This window comes from Pogoniulus pusillus, chromosome 26 (genome assembly GCF_015220805.1).
Source record: "Pogoniulus pusillus isolate bPogPus1 chromosome 26, bPogPus1.pri, whole genome shotgun sequence".
NCBI lineage: Eukaryota > Metazoa > Chordata > Aves > Piciformes > Lybiidae > Pogoniulus > Pogoniulus pusillus.
The window spans coordinates 4,128,507-4,147,932 of NC_087289.1; the positions used below are offsets into that span (position 1 = coordinate 4,128,507).

Below are 19,426 nucleotides of genomic sequence, written 5' to 3' on the forward strand. Positions count from 1 at the left end.
GCAGTTCTATGTGCTGCATTATTTGGGGGGTTTTTTAAACCACTGAGATTTAAAATATGTGTTTCCAGCCCCACAGCCTTAAAAGATCTTCTCAAAAGTCATGATTGGCTTATACCTCTGATAAATCAAAAGCACATTGTGATGAGTGTGTGTAGTGTAGAGTGTGTGCAAGCTCACATCTTTCTGTGATTGCTCATACATTGTGAATTGGAAGCATCACTACTAAATAAATTTATGCAATAGCAAAATACAATTTCATAAGAAAAAAAGAAACCTATTGAACTGGAAGGGAATGGAGACAAGGAAGGGCCTAAGAAAAATAGATCAAGATAACAAATTGATGTGCCAAGGATATAATGTTACATCTACACTCGTAGCTGCAGCGCACATGAAGTTGCATTGCCTGTGTTGTGATGAGTGCTGGGTCTGCTCTCACACCTTCTAGGGTGGTAGAGCTGCTTCTGCTGGTGAAGTAGATCCTATTAAAGTCAAAGAGAAGCTTCCCATGACTTCAATGAGAGCTGCTTAGGTTCTCAGAATAACCTGGGAGAAGGAACTAGTTCAGCTTTCAACTTCTACCTTCATGTACTTCTGAAGAGGAAGGAATGAAATGCAGAAGTATAGTTAGGACCATGTTCAGACCTCCTTCTACAGACAGCTAATTTAGATGCTGTGACCACTCATTCCTGTCAACTCCAGAAACAGCAACTGGTCTTACTCACTTGCTGCCCTCCTGAAAAGTCACATCTAAATTAGGTGCCTGTCATGGGCAGTCTGAACATGGCCTCTTCAATGGCCCTCTTGTTCCAAGGCCTTCCAGTCTCACTTAGGGTTTTTTTTCCTTTTTCAAACAGAGATTCATACTCTAGAAAGAAATCATGCAAAGCTTGTGCAATATCCCCCAACAGGCATCCTGGGGAGGGTCACAGTTGATACTCAGAGATCAGTGCTGGCCTTGGCAGTCAGAGCCTGGATCCGAGCAGAGTTGCAGGTCTTGCAAAGGATGTGCCCATCCAGAGGATAACAGCCCTGGTTGTCCCCTTCAGACAGAAGGCCACCACAATCCTAGAAAAGAAGCAAATGGAAAGAGCAAAGTAAATAAGAATGAAAAACAAGAGTAAGCAAAGAATCTATTTGTCAAGGAAACTCTCTCCTCACTCTCCACCTTGTAACAGGATCCAGCCTGAGTCAGCGTAAAGCATGAGGCTGAGGTACTTGATGTCACTCACGATTAAGCCATTTCCTGATAAGAGACAATGCTGCAGAGAAGATGAGTTCCCAAGCTCTCTGCTGAATTTAATCCAATTGAAAATGAAAGGAGATTATTCTCTTCACATTTCTGCGGAAGGAAAGGTCTTTAGCACTGCAGAAAACATAAAACTTAAGCACGTATTTATTAATGCAAAAAAGGATAAAAAAGAAGCATCACTGGGAAAGCAGTTTGGTACCAATATCTGACTACTGGTAAGCTCCTTTGGGAGAGTGAATAGCACAGAACTATAGCATCCATTCCAGCAGTGCCAGCTAAGCAAGCTCCCAGCATTTGTACTGCAACTGGCCCAAAAGCTTGTAGCTACAATGAGGGCGTCACTGAGACAGGCACATGGAAACCTCACTAAAAGGCTCCAATGCTGCTCCAGAAACCTCAGCCTCTAACTATGTAAAGCTAAGTATATCTGCTAGGAAAGCTGGGAATTTTCCATCACTTGACCTGAGACTGCTGATGGAGCTGCAGTGAGGGGATTACCACTGGCTTAAAGGCCACCCCTCTTCAACACAAATCTGTGTTTGTCAAGTACCTGGCAGACGAGTGGTGGAAAGAGGACTACCACTGTTGTTCCTCTGGAGATAGCTGAGGCACATGAAAATCAAGGCCAAGTCATTGTCTCTGTCCTGTGCTCTCCACTGCAGGTACTTCAGAGACTCCCGTGTGAAGCCCAGGGATCTCAGCAGCCAGTGTGACAATGTAGGCTCTGCAAAATTCACTGCAGGAATGTGCCAGAATCTTCAAATAACTGGGCCTAAGTAAAGGGTCAATATGTACCCAGGTGGCCAAGGGCAGGTTCTGCCCCTGTACTCTGCACTGGTTAGACCACACCTTGAGTACTGTGTTCAGTTCTGGGCCCCCCAGTTTAGGAGGGACATTGAGATGCTTGAGCATGTCCAGAGAAGGGCAACGAGGCTGGGGAGAGGCCTTGAGCACAGCCCCACGAGGAGAGGCTGAGGGAGCTGGGATTGGTTAGCCTGGAGAAGAGGAGGCTCAGGGGAGACCTTATTGCTGTCTACAACTACCTGAGGGGTGGTTGTGGCCAGGAGGAGGTTGCTCTCTTCTCTCAGGTGGCCAGCGCCAGAATGAGAGGACACAGCCTCAAGCTGTGCCAGGGGAGATTTAGGCTGGAGGTGAGGAGAAAGTTCTTCACTGAGGGTCATTGGACACTGGAATGGGCTGCCCGGGGAGGTGGTGGAGTCGCCGTCCCCTGGAGCTGTTCAAGGCAGGATTGGACGTGGCACTTGGTGCCATGGTCTAGCCTTGAGCTCTGTGGTAAAGGGTTGGACTTGATGATCTGTGAGGTCTCTTCCAACCCTGGTGATACTGTGAAATGAACCAGGTGCCTGAAGTTTCAGCCCAGACCTTTAAGCTTTAGTTGGTCCTTCTTTCCAGCTAAAGTTAATAGAATCTGCAACTGTGATAAGAAATACATTTGGTCTCATTTCCTTACCCTGCCATCTGGCTGATGTATTATCCAGCAAGCAACACTTGCATCGTAGAACTCTTGAAGGCTCCCTAACACAGTTGTTCCCACATGTTAATTGTTTTAAGGTGATTTTTCTTCTCTTTCTTCAGACCCTTACCATCAAAATTATATGAAGTGCATAATGAAACTGAACAGCAAAGCAGCACAAAAAATGCTGCACAAACCAAAAATGATCCTGTTTATGTGTCCATTAAAACTCAACCAGAGCCATATGTTGAGTTTCCTGTACTATCTTGCTCAAATCCTAATGTGCATCAGCTTTCATTCTGAGAACATAAACATGACCAATGTTTGTGTCCAAGCTATCATTTATGAAGTTCTCAAATATTAAGCCCTAATTACCTGCATCATATTCTTCTGCTTTCCTAAATGAACCTCTTATAAACAAGGCATCTGATTCTCTTCTCATTCATGCTGATATAAACGAGGAAGAATTCTTTGCATGCTGAAGTCAATGAAGTCATTTGATTGCAGAGCAAGTGTTACAATAGAGTATGCCTGTTGTGTGTATAACATGAGGCAGTGGCAAAATTAAGCCAACCTTTGCTTCTGTCCTTCAGGTGGTTAGAATACCAACCTCACATTGGTAGCACTGGACATGGAAGTCACGATCCAAGGCAACAATGCGTACAGTCTCCTCTTGTCCTGGGGCTGGCATGATGGGCTCCTTACACACTGAACATCTTGGGGCAAATTTCCTGAAGAAAGAAGAGATGATCCCAGTTACTGTCAAACTCAGAAGGAAGGTTTATAAATGCCCCAGCAAGCCAGAAATGTGTACATTTGTATGAGCATGCACAGAATCATAGAATCAACCAGGCTGGAAGAGACCTCCAAGATCATCCAGTCCACAGGCACATGCACATGTCACAGTCTGTAGCTTTGAACAGCTGCCTCTTGGGAAAGACAGGAATCACAGAATCAGCCAGGTTGGAAGAGACCTCCAAGATCGTCCAGTCCAACCTAGCACCCAGCCCTAGCCAGTCAACCAGACCATGGCACTAAGTGCCTCATCCAGGCTTTTCTTGAACACCTCCAGGGATAGTAAGGAAGAGGAAGGTAAGGAAGGTAAAGAAGGAGCACTTAGGTCTTAAAATGCAGTGTCAGGCTGGCTGGATAAGGAGCATTTTGCAAACTGTTAGGAGAGGATCTAGGGAATATCTGACAGGCAGCAAAGCATATTCTGCTTGCCCTAATTAATAGCTAAAGTGCCTGTTGAATGACCCCTGATCGAGGCATATATGCACTGCTCAGCCCCCAGGCTAACTCTAACAAAGACCATGCAAATCCTAAGGTTGGGAATATAAGCAGAATCCACTTCAGAAAGCATCTCTTGAAAAACATATCAAAATAGTAAAATGTGGAGATTGGAACAAGTCTTTTTAAAAGCCTTAAGAGACATGGTAAAAAGATTTGCCCCACGCTAATTTGGTGAGCTTTGTCCCATCCTTTCTAAACTTCTGAGCCATGTTACCCACTTACATGTGCTCCTGGCTGTGCTCACTCTCAAACAAGAAGCACCAGAGCTAACATCAGCTCTCAATCATCCATTAGTGGGTTGCCCAGGCTTAAAAAGGGAAAGGTTTGGGAGCACAGGCATTGAGGTTCCCTTTTCTACAGTCAGTCTGAGTCAGAGTTGTATAGTGACAATCACCTACTGTGTGAAGGGACAGGAGTCAGCTCAGGGCTCAAGAGAAGCACAGACATTTCCTCTTCCCCTTATATTGCTCACCATCTGCCCTTCTGGTGAATCTGAATGTGCTCTGTGCTAGCTTCCCTCAATTGCTCAAGGGAAATGACCAGCTTTGCACCTAGACAGGTGAGGATGCCTGAGAACATTTACCCTTTGGTGAATTATTATTGGCCACTTTGGTTCAAAACTTACAGGTATCAATTCCCTGGCTGCAAATTCTGCTCACAAAAAAATATCTGCTGCTGTGTAATAAGGGCTGAGGGTACAAGTCATGGAGTGACAGAGGGCAGTGCTTATGAAAAACATCAGAACACAAGGAGATCAAAGGCCTTTCTCTTCTGAAATGCCTAGGAAAGATTGACTCTGCCACCCAGCCTGTCACATGAACCATCTCAGAATTAACTAGCCTAGAAAAAAGAAAATCAAGAAAGAAATTTATCTGTACCAGGAATAAAGAAAACCAAGAATTTCACTGGCAGCAGATGAAAGATGTCTGCTTAGCTGCGATCTAACACACACCAAAGAAGAGAGAATTAAACAGTGGCTATAGTGAAGGCTCTGAAAGATAACTTAAATGGATGATGATATGACCACAGCTGTACTCACAGTTAATTAGATGCTGCTTCATGCTGGTGCTTCCTTGTGCTATTTACTCAAATGTGGTGTTTAAAAAGACTTGGACGTTCCTCTGCCCAGGCCACTGTGTGTGTAACTCGCTATGAGCCAAATATTGACTCCCAGCACCGGTGCAGATCTCCAGGGGATGTGGATGGTGGGACAGAATCATAGAATGGTCTGACTTGGAAGGGCCCTCCAAAGGTCACCTAGTCCAACTTCCTCTGAGGTAAGCAGGGGCATCCTCAACTAGATCCAGGTGCTGCTGTGGGGCCTAAGCTCAGGAGGTAGGTAAGCTAGAGGTACCAGTCACAGTTTTGGTATCAAGAGGATGTACAAGATCTGGCCTTCCAGAATCTGAAGGCAGCCTGCAGGAAGGCTGGGGAGGGAACTACTGACAAGGTCTTGTAATGACAGGACAGGAGGGAATGGGTTTAAAACTGGCAGAGGGGAGATTGCAGCTAGATGTTAGGGAAGGGTTCTTCCCAGTGAGGGTCGTGAGACACTGGAACAGGTTTCCCAGGGAGGTTGTGGCTGCTCCCTCCCTGAAGGTGTTCAAGACTAAGTTGGATGAGGCCTTGAGCGACCTGTTCCAGTGGGAGATGTCCCTGCCTATGGCAGGGGGTTGGAACTGGATGATCTTTGAAGTCCCTTCCAACCTAAACCATTCTATGATTCTAAGATGTAGAGTACTTGACCTCCTTACTAGGAGGATGTGTCATAGCTAATCAATTAAAACTGGGCTGGTCAAAGTGCTGCTAAGCGAGTGTCACATTATGTCTTGTGCTATTCAGGCACCTTTCCCTCTATCTTTCACTCAAGGATTCAGTGTCCCTTCCTTGAATTGACAGCCTCCCACTTCCCACTTGCAGAGCCCTGGGGTCCACATGCAGTCACTTCAACACAGGACATCAGCTCCTGCTTCCAACATTTCTCCTGAAGGCATGTGAGCCCTTGGCCTGTGAGGCTTAGGGAAGCAGCAGCCTCCAAATTTGGTGCTCAAGTGATGTGTAAGCCCTCTGTTGGGCCTGTGCTCAGGACCAAATTTTACCTTACAGGATTGCTGGCACAGAAAAACAAGACCACACAGCAGCTGCCAATTAACCCAGCCCATCTGAGCTGCAGGGAACATCCTCAGATTGGATTTTAACGTGCCAGCTGATTGTGACTGCTTCCCTTTCTGTCAAGTCAGGCTGCTTCTTTGAGCTTTCAGGCCCACACACTGATGTCACAAGGCTCTAATTAAGTCTACCCCCTTAGAAATTAAGAGATAAATGGTTGAGATGTAAACTCCCATTTGTCAGCATTGATTTCCCCTTTTAATTGAGGGGTGTAATGTGTCTGTCTTTTCCATACAGGGGAAACATTTGTGCTCTGATTACATCTACCTGTCTTCCCTAGATGAGTTGTGATGATGGGGGTGGTAGCATAGCAGTGACAGAAACTACTTTCAACTCTACCTTTCAACTTGCTTTAAATAGCAGTTTCACTATAAATTATTACCAGGGCTGTATTTTTAGCAGCTTTAAGAAGCTCATTAGCAACCAGAAACAAAAGGAGCTGTGAGCATCCTGTGGCCACCTAAATCTCTCTAGCTGGTAAGCAGACACCTGCAGAGTGCAACAGTACAGGACCTCTCTTAATTGCTCAGAGGAAGGAGGGAGAGGCTGATGAGAAGAAACATGCACGTATTGAGTGCAGGGGAAGGCAAGGGGAATGCAGAGCATTTAAAACAGAGGAACATAGAGAGGCTATCCATAATCTCAGGTCTAAGCAAAACAGAGATCAAACAACACTGTCCCCACACCAATTAATCTTGCATGCCATGGTGTGCCTGCTTGGAGCAAAGCTCTGCCTACTATTCCTATTTAGGAGCCTTGGGAGGCAATGGTAGGAGGTTCAGATCTTTCTGGACGCTCAGATTATAAAGGGGCAATTTGTAGAGCCAGAAGAGAAAGACAATAAGCAAAGCCACTGACAGCTTAGGCCATACTTATGGAAATCCTCGATGCAGTGGATGTTGCCACCAGCATCCACAGTGAAGGGGATCCCATCCAGGCTGCGGTGGCACATCACACAGGTGAAGCAGTGGGGATGGTAAGCCTTGCCCGTGGCCCGCAGGATCCTTTCCATGATGGGCTTTGCGCAGACGCTGCACTGCTCCAGTGTGTTCTGCAAACAAAACACAGGCAACAGATCTGAGCACCACCTCAGGAGGACATTACCAAAGGTCAGCTGGGTTGGAGGCTACTTGGAAGCTTTAGGTACTTTTGATTTTTTCAAACGAGTGCAGTACAGTCAACAAAGAGCACGGTAACAGCACAGGGCCTCAGTCAAGCCTTGAGTGGAGCCTGAGGACACAAACCAGAGCTTTCAGCAGCTCTGACAAATGCTCAGAGATGGCCCATCAGGTGGGTGTATCTGAGACATTGCAGCTTCTGTAGCCAAGAGCATGTGAAGGGCATTTGCAACCTGCACTCCTGGGTTCTTGCCTCCACGCTCTGCTGATTAGAGGCCACCTCCACAGCATGCAGCACAAAGCTGCAGCACAAACTCCTGGGACTGCACAAAGACCCCATAACTGCTCTGCTAATACAGCTCCCATAAAAGATTTTTATCTGCCTTGCAAGCAAACCTTGATCTTCCTCTCCCACCATGGTTGAGTCTGAGGAGAAACAAAACAGCATCTGCAATGAAAGCAGGGACAGGACTTCAGGATGACTTAAACTGCCCACTTACCTCTGGGCCACCATGCTTGAGACAGCAACTGCAAAATGCCAGCTCTAAGGCTGTGATTATTGCTGCACAGGTTTTACAAACTGGCCTGCTCCTGAAGCACTGGAGCCAAAAAAAACCCCTCACCTTTCAAGTGGGGTCCATCAAGTGATTCATCTCATTTCAATCTTCACTCACTCTTGTGTTAATTATAGGAACAGTGAGATAATAACAGCTTCAGATGGCTGTCTGTGAGCTCCACCAGCTCTTCTGACATCAACTGTGAAACTTACTCTTTAAAACCAAGCACTTTAAAGACACAAGCCACAACTGCAGGGTGCAACTCACATAGATACAAACAATATATCTATGGCAATGACTTGGGTCACTTCACTGGACTTCAGGAAAACAGATTTCACCTATTAGAATAGAATAGAATCAACCAGGTTGGAAGAGACGTCCAAGATTATCCAGTCCAACCTATCCCCCAACCCTATCCAGTCAACCAGACCATGGCACCAAGTGCCTCATCCAGGCTTTTCTTCAACACCTCCAGGGACGGTGCCTCTACCACCTCCCTGGGCAGCCCATTCCAATGCCAACCTCTCTCTCTGTGAAGAACTTCCTCCTAACATCCAGCCCATAGTTCCCCTGGCACAACTTGAGACTGTGTCCCCTTGTTCTATTGCTGGTTGCCTGGCAGAAGAGGCCACCCCCCACGTGGCTACAGTGTCCCTTCAGGTAGTTGTAGCCAGCAATGAGGTCACCTCTTCCTCAATGCATCTGGAGTTATCAAATACTGTTACCAACCACTGTTTGAATCTTGGATGAGATGGAAAGCCTTTGATTACAATATTGGTTCTGATTAAGTTAGACAAAACTAAGGAAGGGGCAAAAAGGAGAGGGAAAAAAAAATCTAATGGGACAGAAATATAAAGAGCTGCTGGAAGGCAGATCATGTTGACAAACACAGGAAGGCTAAAGTTCTTCTGCTTCCTCATGCAATAAAATTCCCAAGCAAAGTAGTGCTTTGACTGACCACACTGTTATTGAGTCTCTGAGCCAATATTCTCAGGGGCAAGATCCAGCCCTTACATGTGCAGCCAAAATTATTGTCAGGAGATGAAATCACCCGGGAGCTCTGAGGGGTTACTTCTACACTCACAGATTTGCTATCAGATATTATTCTCTGGGCTGCAAATCACTGGCAAGATAGAAAGATAGAAACACACAGCTTCATATCAGAAGATCAAAAAGATTGGTTTTGGAAAGGTTCGTATGAAAAAATCCACAAGAGAACTGCCTCACATTTGTAAAGAGAGCACAGCCAGACTAGTGTTGGTTTCAAACTTGATTTTGTTTTATGCCTTGTAATAATGGGCAGGAAAGAATTACTGCTGGCCTTTCTGTCTGGTTGCTGTCACCATCATCATCGTTACACAAGTAGCTGGTATGCCAGAAAAAGCAAGGTCAATACTTTTCTCCTTGGAGAAATAACCTGGCAAATGTAGCTTTTTGCTTTGCATAAGCAGATCACATCATCGTGGTCTGTCTCCATGCTCTTCTCTGTACTGCCAGGGAAGGCAGGCAGCATACCAGCAGGTACCAATGGAAGACTGTGCCACTTGTAAGGCGTTTGCTATGACACCTCGTGAACAGGCACAGGTACCAAGTGTTTGCCTCACCAAGTCACTGCTTGCTCCATTGCCAACAGCTGCCAAAGTATGAGAACAGAGCGAGCAAAACAGAGCAGTTCCTTTGGATATGGTTCCAGCCTCCAGCAATTTCAGTTTACGGACTTCCTGAGGCAGAGCTTGGCTTCTCCACACAGCCTCAAGTGGATGTTTCTCCCATGAATTTTCCTGATCACTTCTTGAATTCTGATAAACACTGAGCACCCACCAGGGCTTGCCTACACAATGGGAGATAATCTGCTAAGCCGTTCCACTGGGCTGCTACTGCAGCTGACATCACAGCACTTCAGACAGCAAGACACAGCACAGCTTGCTTCGTGCTGTGAACAGGGCAAAAACTGCAGCTGCAATGCACACTGCAAAGGGATTTAACAGCAAACAGCATGGCCTGGGAATGCCCTCACCAAGAGTCTAACATGACTCCTATAGAAAGTGTTCAGACACACCAGCAATCATTACAGTCATCTTGTCTGACACCTCACATCAATGCTGACTTCAGTGGGAGTTCTGCAGTGACCAGGACAGCAGGTAATCATGCATCTGGATTATGCTTTCAGGAAACACATGGCTTGTGCTCCCAAATCTCAGCTCAGCCACACTGTCTGACATTTTTGCAGCTAAGTAAGACAAGCGCTTTAAATTAACCGCCTCCTGATTAAGCCTTCTATACAACCTGAAAATCAGACCTGAGAACTTTCTTCTTTTCATCCTTCCAAGTCTGTACCAGCAAGGAAAAACAAAGTCATTAATTTCAGACTCCAGCTCACTCCCTGTCTGGGAGTATATTTGCTTAAGCCTCTTTCCTTACTGGAACCCTGGCTCAGACCCTTCTCTTCAAGGTGTTACCAGAAGATGCCAAAGGGAAAGCTTCCTTGATTCACACCCATTTGACATCAGGTTGCTGAAAGGCAGGATTTGGCCTGTGGAGCTAACAGGGTTTTCTTTGATTCTCTAATCAGGTTATCCCACATGTCTAAGTGCTGCCCCAGCAGCTAACAACCTGCACAAAGGTATTTCTGCACATTATGGGAATAGCATCCCTAGAGGATTATAAGTTTGGCTTCTTGATTTTGCTTTCTTTCACAGTGTAGCTATCTCTCCTAGCACCTTCTGGAGCTTTCAGACCTTTAGAAAGCCAAACAAGATGAAGGAACAAAACCTAACAGCCTTATTTTTCTTTCCTCCCCAGCTGGCATTGCCAGCCCTCTCTGTAATCAACAGGTAGAGCTGAGTACATCTAATGAGCTCCATGGAGGGCCAAAGCAAGGCAGAAAGAAGAAAGGGAAGAATCAGCCAGGAAATGTTAGACCTAAGGCCTATGGTCCAACTGATGTCATAAGAACCAGTGCAGCCTAGGCTGAGAGGACAGTTTACTATCCCTTTCCCATATTATCATAGTATCATCAGGGTTGGAAGAGACCTCACAGATCATCAAGTCCAAATATTCTTGGCTAAGAGGCAGGGAGTGCTGCACTTTTGCTTTTTAGAAACACTTGTGCCTCTAAATTCAACTCATTTTTATGGTTTGAAAAGGATGGGGAAAAGAACTACCTACCCATTTCTAAGTGGAAGGTTGACCCAATGTCAAAGGCTGAGTCTAGGCCACAGCCTCTTGAGGTCAGAATTGCTTATCCATGGCAATGAAAAAGAAACCTTGCCTGGGGAGAATAATGCACCCTTACACAGCAGAAAGAAACACAACTCCCAAGCAAAGATACAGAGGGGAGGGGGGAAAAGGCAAAAAGCAAAGAACTGAAATGGCCAGGACATCAAGTATCAGTCTGCAAGGGAAAGCTAAGAGACTTACATGTGCACGGTGTAATCAGCAGCAAAGTGGGAACAAGCTGCTGGGGAGAAAGTATCTTATAGCAAGTGATGAAGGAAGTCATTTGAGGGCCTCCTTATAGCAACACTTGACCCTTCAGAAACCACAGAAAACCAAAGGGAGCTACTCTGGAGATGTTAAGTTAAAGCACGGGACACAAATCCAAACTCCTGGATAAAGCTTCTGGGGTGCAAGAGCCATTGAAGACTGGAAGTGGGGAGTCTTTGAATTCCCTCCTGAAAACTTCACATCCCAGATGGGAAGCTGGCAAATGGCTTCAGGCAGCAGAGCTGCAGTGGCAGCCTGTGGGCTGCAATTCATCCTGCTTCCCCAATGCAGTAGATGATAATCCCTCATAACCAAATTCTGAGTGACAGCAATAACTCACTGTATAGTAGAGCACAAGGACCCTCCCACAACCACCTAGCAATGAATGCAGAAGCAAAGTCACACAGAGATTAGTCATTGCTGCTTCTGTAGTGGCAATTCATCCAGAATGAACACAAACAATCTTTCCTGCACTCTGAAGAGCAGAAGGAGGAGAGCTCAGGCACGGGGACACGAGCAGGGTATAGCTTACTTTGCTGGGAGAGGAGAGTGAAGCTGCTGGAATAAATTGGCAGCTCACACGCAGGGACATGAACGTGCTTTCTGTCAGCACTGCAGGAGAAACACATTTTTTGGAGTGACTGCACAGAGGAGATGGTGTTAGCTGCAGGAATCAAAAGTGACTGTTGTGCTAAAAACAGGCACATGGTCAACTGCTGTAGTTGAGCTGTAACTTAGTAAAGTGTGGTAAGTGAATTGCTTTAAATCTTATGACTCCGTCCTTCATTTCCTCAGACTGTGAGGAGAGCAGAGCAGGAGACATTTTCCCCATTGTGGGATAATTTTTGAGGCTTGAAAATGTTTCCATACTTAAGTAAAGGCAGAACACTTTAATCTCAAGAAGTCTGGTGAATTTATAAACCCCCAAATTAGATCAGGTCAATTGAAACACTGCACTTCAAATAATTACAAATGGTTTCATTTAGGTTCGGGGACTGCAAATATACAGTTGCATTACAATTTAAATACAAAGCAGACATTGATGGAGGGGTTAAATGTCAAGATGTAATTTCAACACTTTCAAAACCTTTTTTCTTTTTTTGGCATTATTTCTAGAAAAGGAAAATCCAAGACCTGATTTTCCCTCTAAAAGTGCCCAGCCACTCCAAAGTGCTTTGTCCGCAGAAGGGTAAATGTTGGCAAACAGACTACATTTAATTCACTGATGACCAGCATGAAATTCTTTCCTCCAGATTTGAGAGGATAATTTGGCCATGTGTGACTTAATTGTTCTCACCTTGCTTGACTAGCTGGTGACACTCCCCTTCCTGCTGCTCTCAGAGGGGTAGGGCTAGCAAGGAAGACTCCTGCAGATGCATCTGAGCTGATTATATCATGTTCAGCCCACAAAGCTGTAGCTGTGTCAGTGTGTTTGGGCAAGAGATGTGACCCCTAACAGCTTGAAATACCTTGGTAAAGCCTCCTAATTCAGACACAGTGGTAGGCAGTGAGGGTTCCCTTTAGCTTGCATAGATTGTTCTGCTGGGAGAGGGAAGATATTGGAGTAGATTATGTTGGTGAGGGTTCCCTTTAGCTTGCATAGATTGTTCTGCTGGGAGAGGGAAGATATTGGAGCAGATTATGTTGGTGAGGGTTCCCTTTAGCTTGTATAAATTGTTCTGCTGGGAGAGGGAAGATATTGGAGTAGATTATGTTAGTGAGGGTTCCCTTTAGCTTATATAGATTGTTCTGCTGGGAGATGGAAGATATTGGAGTAGATTATGTTGGTGAGGGTTCCCTTTAGCTTGTATAGATTGTTTTGCTGGGAGAGGGAAGATACTGGAGTAGATTATGTTGGTGAGGGTTCCCTTTAGCTTGCATAGATTGTTTTGTTGGGAGATGGAAGATATTGGAGCAGATTATGTTGGTGAGGGTTCCCTTTAGCTTGCATAGATTGTTCTGCTGGGAGAAGGAAGATATTGGAGCAGATTATGTTGGTGAGGGTTCCCTTTAGCTTGCATAGATTGTTTTGTTGGGAGAGGGAAGATATTGGAGTAGATTATGTTGGTGAGGGTTCCCTTTAGCTTGCATAGATTGTTCTGCTGGGAGAGGGAAGATATTGGAGTAGATTATGTTGGCAACCCTGCAACATTACAAGCATGATGTGGGTCTGAGATGGGCCTATAGCTACCAGCTGCACAGTGTAGACTCAAGCTCTGGAGGTTGCTGTATGCTGTGGTTATCAAATAGTTCTTCCATTAGGCTCAGCTTTTAGTGGCTTTCCCAGCACAGTAGCAATACCATGGCTGGCATGCTTCCCCTCTGCTGGAATTTGCTTTTCTTGTCAGGAAAACTGAATTTAGCTTTGTAGTTTTGGACTCCAAGCAGCTGGAGGTGAATCTGGCAGAAAGGCCTCTCAGCATGCAGGGTGAAGGAGTCCTTTCCCCCTTGCCTTGTAACCTAAAGACCAGATATATTTTGTGGCTTATGGTAGCAGCAAAGATGAGAACGACATGCAATTGACTCCATAAATGTGCAATAACATAAAGGCCATGATGACAGCAGAGCAGGGCTTGAGAAGTACTTCAGAAATGATATGCAGATGTCAAAATATGCTCTCACAGTATCACAGTATCATCAGGGTTGGAAGAGACCTCACAGATCATCAAGTCCAACCCTTTACCACAGAGCTCAAGGCCAGACCATGGCACCAAGTGCCACGTCCAGTCCTGCCTTGAACAGCTCCAGGGACGGCGACTCCACCACCTCCCCGGGCAGCCCATTCCAGTGTCCAATGACTCTCTCAGTGAAGAACTTTCTCCTCACCTCCAGCCTAAATCTCCCCTGGCACAGCCTGAGGCTGTGTCCTCTTGTTCTGGCACTGGCCACCTGAGAGAAGAGAGCAACCTCCTCCTGGCCACAACCACCCTTCAGGTAGTTGTAGACAGCAATAAGGTCTCCTCTGAGCCTCCTCTTCTCCAGGCTAACCAATCCCAGCTCCCTCAGCCTCTCCTCGTAGGGCTGTGCTCAAGGCCTCTCACCAGCCTCGTCGCCCTTCTCTGAACACGCTCAAGCATCTCAATGTCCCTCCTAAACTGGGGGGCCCAGAACTGAACACAGTACTCAAGGTGTGGTCTAACCAGTGCAGAGTACAGGGGCAGAATGACCTCCCTGCTCCTGCTGGCCACACCATTCCTGATGCAGGCCAGGATGCCACTGGCTCTCTTGGCCACCTGGGCACACTGCTGGCTCATGTTCAGGCGGGTATCAGTCAGTACCCCCAGATCCCTCTCTGTCTGGCTGCTCTCCAGCCACTCCGACCCCAGCCTGTATCTCTGCATGGGGTTGTTGTGGCCAAAGTGCAGCACCCTCCTACAGCGAGAGGAGCAAGGAGCTCTGTTTACTCCTCCTTAAATTAGCTGTCTTAACACATGGAGGCTAAGGGGTGGCTTTGCCATTGCCTGAGCATATCAAAGGCTGAAGAGGAAACCCAGAGAAGGCTACTGGATCCAGCAGGCAAATGAGGTGGCCATACCACCTAGCAAGAAGTATCCATGTTCACTGGTGAACACAGTGACAGTTTGGAACAGCACAGCCAGGGACCGAGTGACTTTTCGGCCGTTCAGTGCCAGCGCGGCCAAGACCTGCATCTGTCTCCAGTGCCACCAAACTGCAAGCAACGAAGGATCAGCAGGGTTAAACAGTCTGCTCTGCCTTAGGCTCAATGTCCAACCACAATCACACTGACTCCTTCCAACTAAAAATCCACAAGAAGCCCGATGTTGGAAATTACTTTACTTTCTGGAACTCAAAACTACTCATCTTTGGTGCATTCCTTGTTCTGACCACACTGAGACCTTTGTCACTTTAAAGTGGCAGTCGTTACAAACCTAACAAATGAGGGATTCATCCTCCAAAGTGGTGGGCTGAGAGATAAAATGCCTGGATACTACTTCTGGCTTTTCTCCCAAGTAACCGTCAGAGGCAAAGCACTCCCATGCTCTGTGCCTCAGTTGGTCTGTAAAGGAAGTGGCTGTAAAAGTTACCCATTCCAGTGAGAAACTGGATGCTGTTAGGTTTGATAAATGCTTTTGAAGTAGTTTGTGTGCCCAAGTGGTTACTCGATGGAAACAAAATATTTCTAACAGCAAAACCTCATTTCTTCTTATGTGTAGCAATTGCACACACCTTAAAAGTCAACCAGGCCTGACTCCAAGAAACACGGTACAGGGAAACGGCTTCTGAGCTGTTCCTTACTGGTGAAAGGCCTGAACACAAACCCTGTGAGGAGAAGATGAGGGAGATGGAGCTGCTTAGCCTGGAGAAGTGAAGGCTCAGGGCAGAGCTCATTGCTGTCTGCAACTACCTGAGGTTGTAGCCAGGTGGGGTTGGTCTCTTCTGCCAGGCAACCAGCAACAGAACAAGGGGACACAGTCTCAAGCTGTGCCAGGGCAGGTCTAGGCTGGATGTTAGGAGGAAGTTCTTCACAGAGAGAGTGATTGGCATTGGAATGGGCTGCCCAGGGAGGTGGTGGAGTCACCATCCCTGCAGGTGTTCAAGCAAAGCCTGGATGAGGCACTTAGTGCCATGGTCTGGTTGATTGGCTAGGGCTGGGTGCTGGGTTGGCCTGGATGATCTTGGAGGTCTCTTCCAACCTGGTTGATTCTATGATTCTACTTCAGTGTGGGTACAGCAACTTGCAAAAGCAAAGTATTTTAATACTGGGAAAATGGTTGGTTTTTTTTTTTTTTTTTTTTTTTTTTTGTTACAGTTGACCTTAAAAAAAGAGAATAAAAATGTCTAAGCTTATGACATGTTTTTAACAACAGTAAGTACAGTTGCATGCAATGCTATGGTAAGTCAAGCATTTGAAAGCATCCTTTGCCATCGCTGTGTGAAGGACATTGTTATGTATCTTGGTAATCAACCCCTGTTTCTTCAGTACTTTTCATTCCAGTGAAGCTACATTTCCAGACCTTCTCACTTATTGTCTACTGCCACCAGAAAAGAGGGCCTGCACATTTCTAGCAACAGTGAAACAGTGCCATGTGCTTCTTGGTGAGCAGCAGTCGTGCTTGCTGTTAATGCTCTCAATCATGCACCAGGTACTTAGCACAAGATAACCAGTCACACTGCACCACACCTGGGCCAGAAGACATCCCACCACTAAGCTGGGCAGGCTTTTGGAACAACGGAGAGTTAAGCATCCACAAAGAACGAGCTAGGGCTGCCTTAGTAGGGAGAGATGACCTGATAAGACAGCTGCAATCTCCAGTTTCCTCAGTCCAAGGAGGTCCTGAGCTCACAACCAGACCTTCGAACCTCCTTCCAGTCTCTTGCACAACACAATGCCTGGCACAAGGTGCTGGCTTTCAAGATTTCTCATTTGAAGGAAATCCCTCAAAATCCCTCCCAGAATATCATAGAATCATAGAATCAGCCAGGTTGGAAGCGACCTCCAAGATCATCCAGTCCAACCTAGCACCCAGCCCTCTCCAGCCAACTAGACCATGGCACTAAGTGCCTCATCCAGTCTTCTCATCAGAGATAAAGATTTTGTTCAACACTTGTGCAGCTCAGTTAAACCAGCACAGAGCTACCTCTGACATCCCTGGACCTCACTGCATGATGGTAGCTGTGTCTGGGAAGACTGGCTTCATACTACTGGGATCACTACCTAGAGAGAAATCATCCACTGGCTTTGCCCACAGCAGAAAGATGGATCTGAGGATTTGCTAAGACTCTTTTTTCTTTTTTCCACTAGGGTGAACCTTAGTAGCAGGAAAAACTACAATACTTTGTTGGCTTTGCTCCTGAGGGATGAGGGGAATGCACTGCAGATTTTGATAGCCTGCACACAAACCTGTTATTAACACCCACGGATTAGATGAGAGCACCTACAAACTGCAACCCTAACTCAAGGCTCTGGGGGATACATCAAAGCTGTTCCATACACCCAGGTGCCTTCAGGTTTTGCACTATGTAAGTAGCACCGTTTGCCTTACACATTCTCACCATCCAATCCATCTCTTCCCTCCAAACTTGATGTGCCTGACCTTGCATACAGCCATGGGAGCTTTGCCTAAACGAAGCCCAAAGGATCTGTCCTGTTGCAATTACATTCTGCGCTGGCAGCGAAATTACATGCAGCTGGGAGATGTAGCAAACAGTGAGCAGATACACTCTGCTCCTTGTTTAGATACAATTGTGGACAACACAAAGATTTCAGGCTTAATTAGCAAGGCCGAGGAAGCTGTTAGAGAGGCATTTCAAACCGCTCGCTGTTTAAACTGATTAGAACTTTGTGAAAACAAAACAATATTGTGTAGCAAACTGCCAGGCTGAAACTCAAGTCAAACTGAACCACATCAAAAGAAATACAAAGAAGTGACTATCAGCAAGAAATGGGCTTCTTCCCACCCCCTCTTCTTTTCTCTTTTGGTGGAGAATTTAATTTCATAGCCTTTAATAAACCTGATGTTCCAATCCAAGTTTGCTGCTCTGGCAAAGAGCTTAACCAAAATAACACTGAAACTCATAGTTGGCAGGCCAAAGGGACTATAAATTGGTCAAATCTGGGCAGAATACAAGACCAAAAAACAAAATATGAATCCAAAATTCCATTCAATCTTCTTGGTTTAGAATTTTGATGCAACTGACCATTGACATGGAAATGTTATCTTGACCTTAACTGCTAAAGCTGGCTTGCGGAGGAAAAAATTACTGACTCTGTGACATCTCAGCAGTTATTTATAGCTCTCCTCCTCCTCCTCCTCTTTCTTGGTATTTTTACATTAGAAATGAATTCCCACCTACCATGCTTTTCCTGAAGGACTGTCTGAGCAGTGCAAAAAGTTGTGACCAAAAAAACCATCAAGAAAATGGAATCTTGTGATTAACATGGAAATCAAGTTTTAATTGGAAACCTTGCCAGTAAACCAGCATCCAACTGAGCTTAGCCTTTCCTGGTTACAGACTGAGCATCACCAGCATTTTAACTACAGCCTCTTTGAGGCTGGTATTTTATGCTTGCTGTACTCTCCAAGAGAGACTCCCCAGAGAAACCAAGGTACTCTGGATTCTGAGTACTCCTAATGTCTCTAAGGAAAAAAAAGAAGGCAGAGTCTTTACCCTTGATTCCCTCATCTCTTGAAGCCAGAAGGACAAGTACACAACCCATTTTCCCTTGGCTATTTCAAGTCACAGATAAGGATGTCTCTAAGTTGCTTCTAATAGCTACCAAAGGTTAAATGTTTTAGCTGAGTATCAGTTTAACAGCTCCCCTTTCCACCTAAACTACTCAGAGAATGCAAAGCTCCTTGTGAATCTCTGATGGAAGTCACAAGAGAAAGTCATGTTGTGTAGTGGCAGGGGCAGAGCACTGCCAATAAAGAGTGCTTGGTTTCTCTCTCTCTTCCTTGGGTTCAACAGTGACTGAAAGTTTAATTTCATTATTTACCACAGTATCACAGTATCAGCAAGGTTGGAAGAGACCTCATAGATCATCAAGTCCAACCCTTTACCACAGAGCTCAAGGCTAGACCATGGCACCAAGTGCCACGTCCAATCCTGCCTTGAACAGCTCCAGGGACGGCGACTCCACCACCTCCCCGGGCAGCCCATTCCAGTGCCCAATGACTCTCTCAGTGAAGAACTTTCTCCTCACCTCCAGCCTAAATTTCCCCTGGCGCAGCCTGAGGCTGTGTCCTCTCGTTCTGGTGCTGGCCGCCTGAGAGAAGAGAGCAACCTCCCCCTGGCTACAGCCTCCCCTCAGGTAGTTGTAGACAGCAATAAGGTCTCCCCTGAGCCTCCTCTTCTCCAGGCTAACCAATCCCAGCTCCCTCAGCCTCTCCTCGTAGGGCTGTGCTCAAGGTCTCTCACCAGCCTCGTCGCCCTTCTCTGGACACGCTCAAGCATCTCAATGTCCCTCCTAAACTGGGGGGCCCAGAACTGAACACAGTACTCAAGGTGTGGTCTAACCAGTGCAGAGTACAGGGGCAGAATGACCTCCCTGCTCCTGCTGGCCACACCATTCCTGATGCAGGCCAGGATGCCACTGGCTCTCCTGGCCACCTGGGCA

General features: G+C 46.2%; 1 protein-coding gene across 14 annotated transcripts in view; it reads right to left on the reverse strand.

Moving 5' to 3' along the window:
* Window positions 1–337: 337 nt before the first annotated feature.
* LPP (LIM domain containing preferred translocation partner in lipoma) overlaps window positions 338–19,426 on the reverse strand; it is a 371,586-nt gene continuing 352,497 nt past the window's right edge. For 11 of the 14 annotated variants that reach the window (XM_064165587.1, XM_064165586.1, XM_064165594.1 and 8 more), the window contains 3 exons: window positions 7,058–7,236; window positions 3,334–3,454; window positions 338–1,065 (listed from right to left, as the gene is read on the reverse strand). In XM_064165587.1, the coding sequence (XP_064021657.1) occupies window positions 937–1,065; window positions 3,334–3,454; window positions 7,058–7,236 (429 nt within the window). In that variant the 3' untranslated portion in view covers window positions 338–936. Of the gene's footprint in view, window positions 1,066–3,098; window positions 3,455–7,057; window positions 7,237–7,592; window positions 7,752–19,426 lie in introns of those variants that run through there. The other 3 variants (XR_010307209.1, XR_010307210.1, XR_010307211.1) reach the window with 3 other exon arrangements.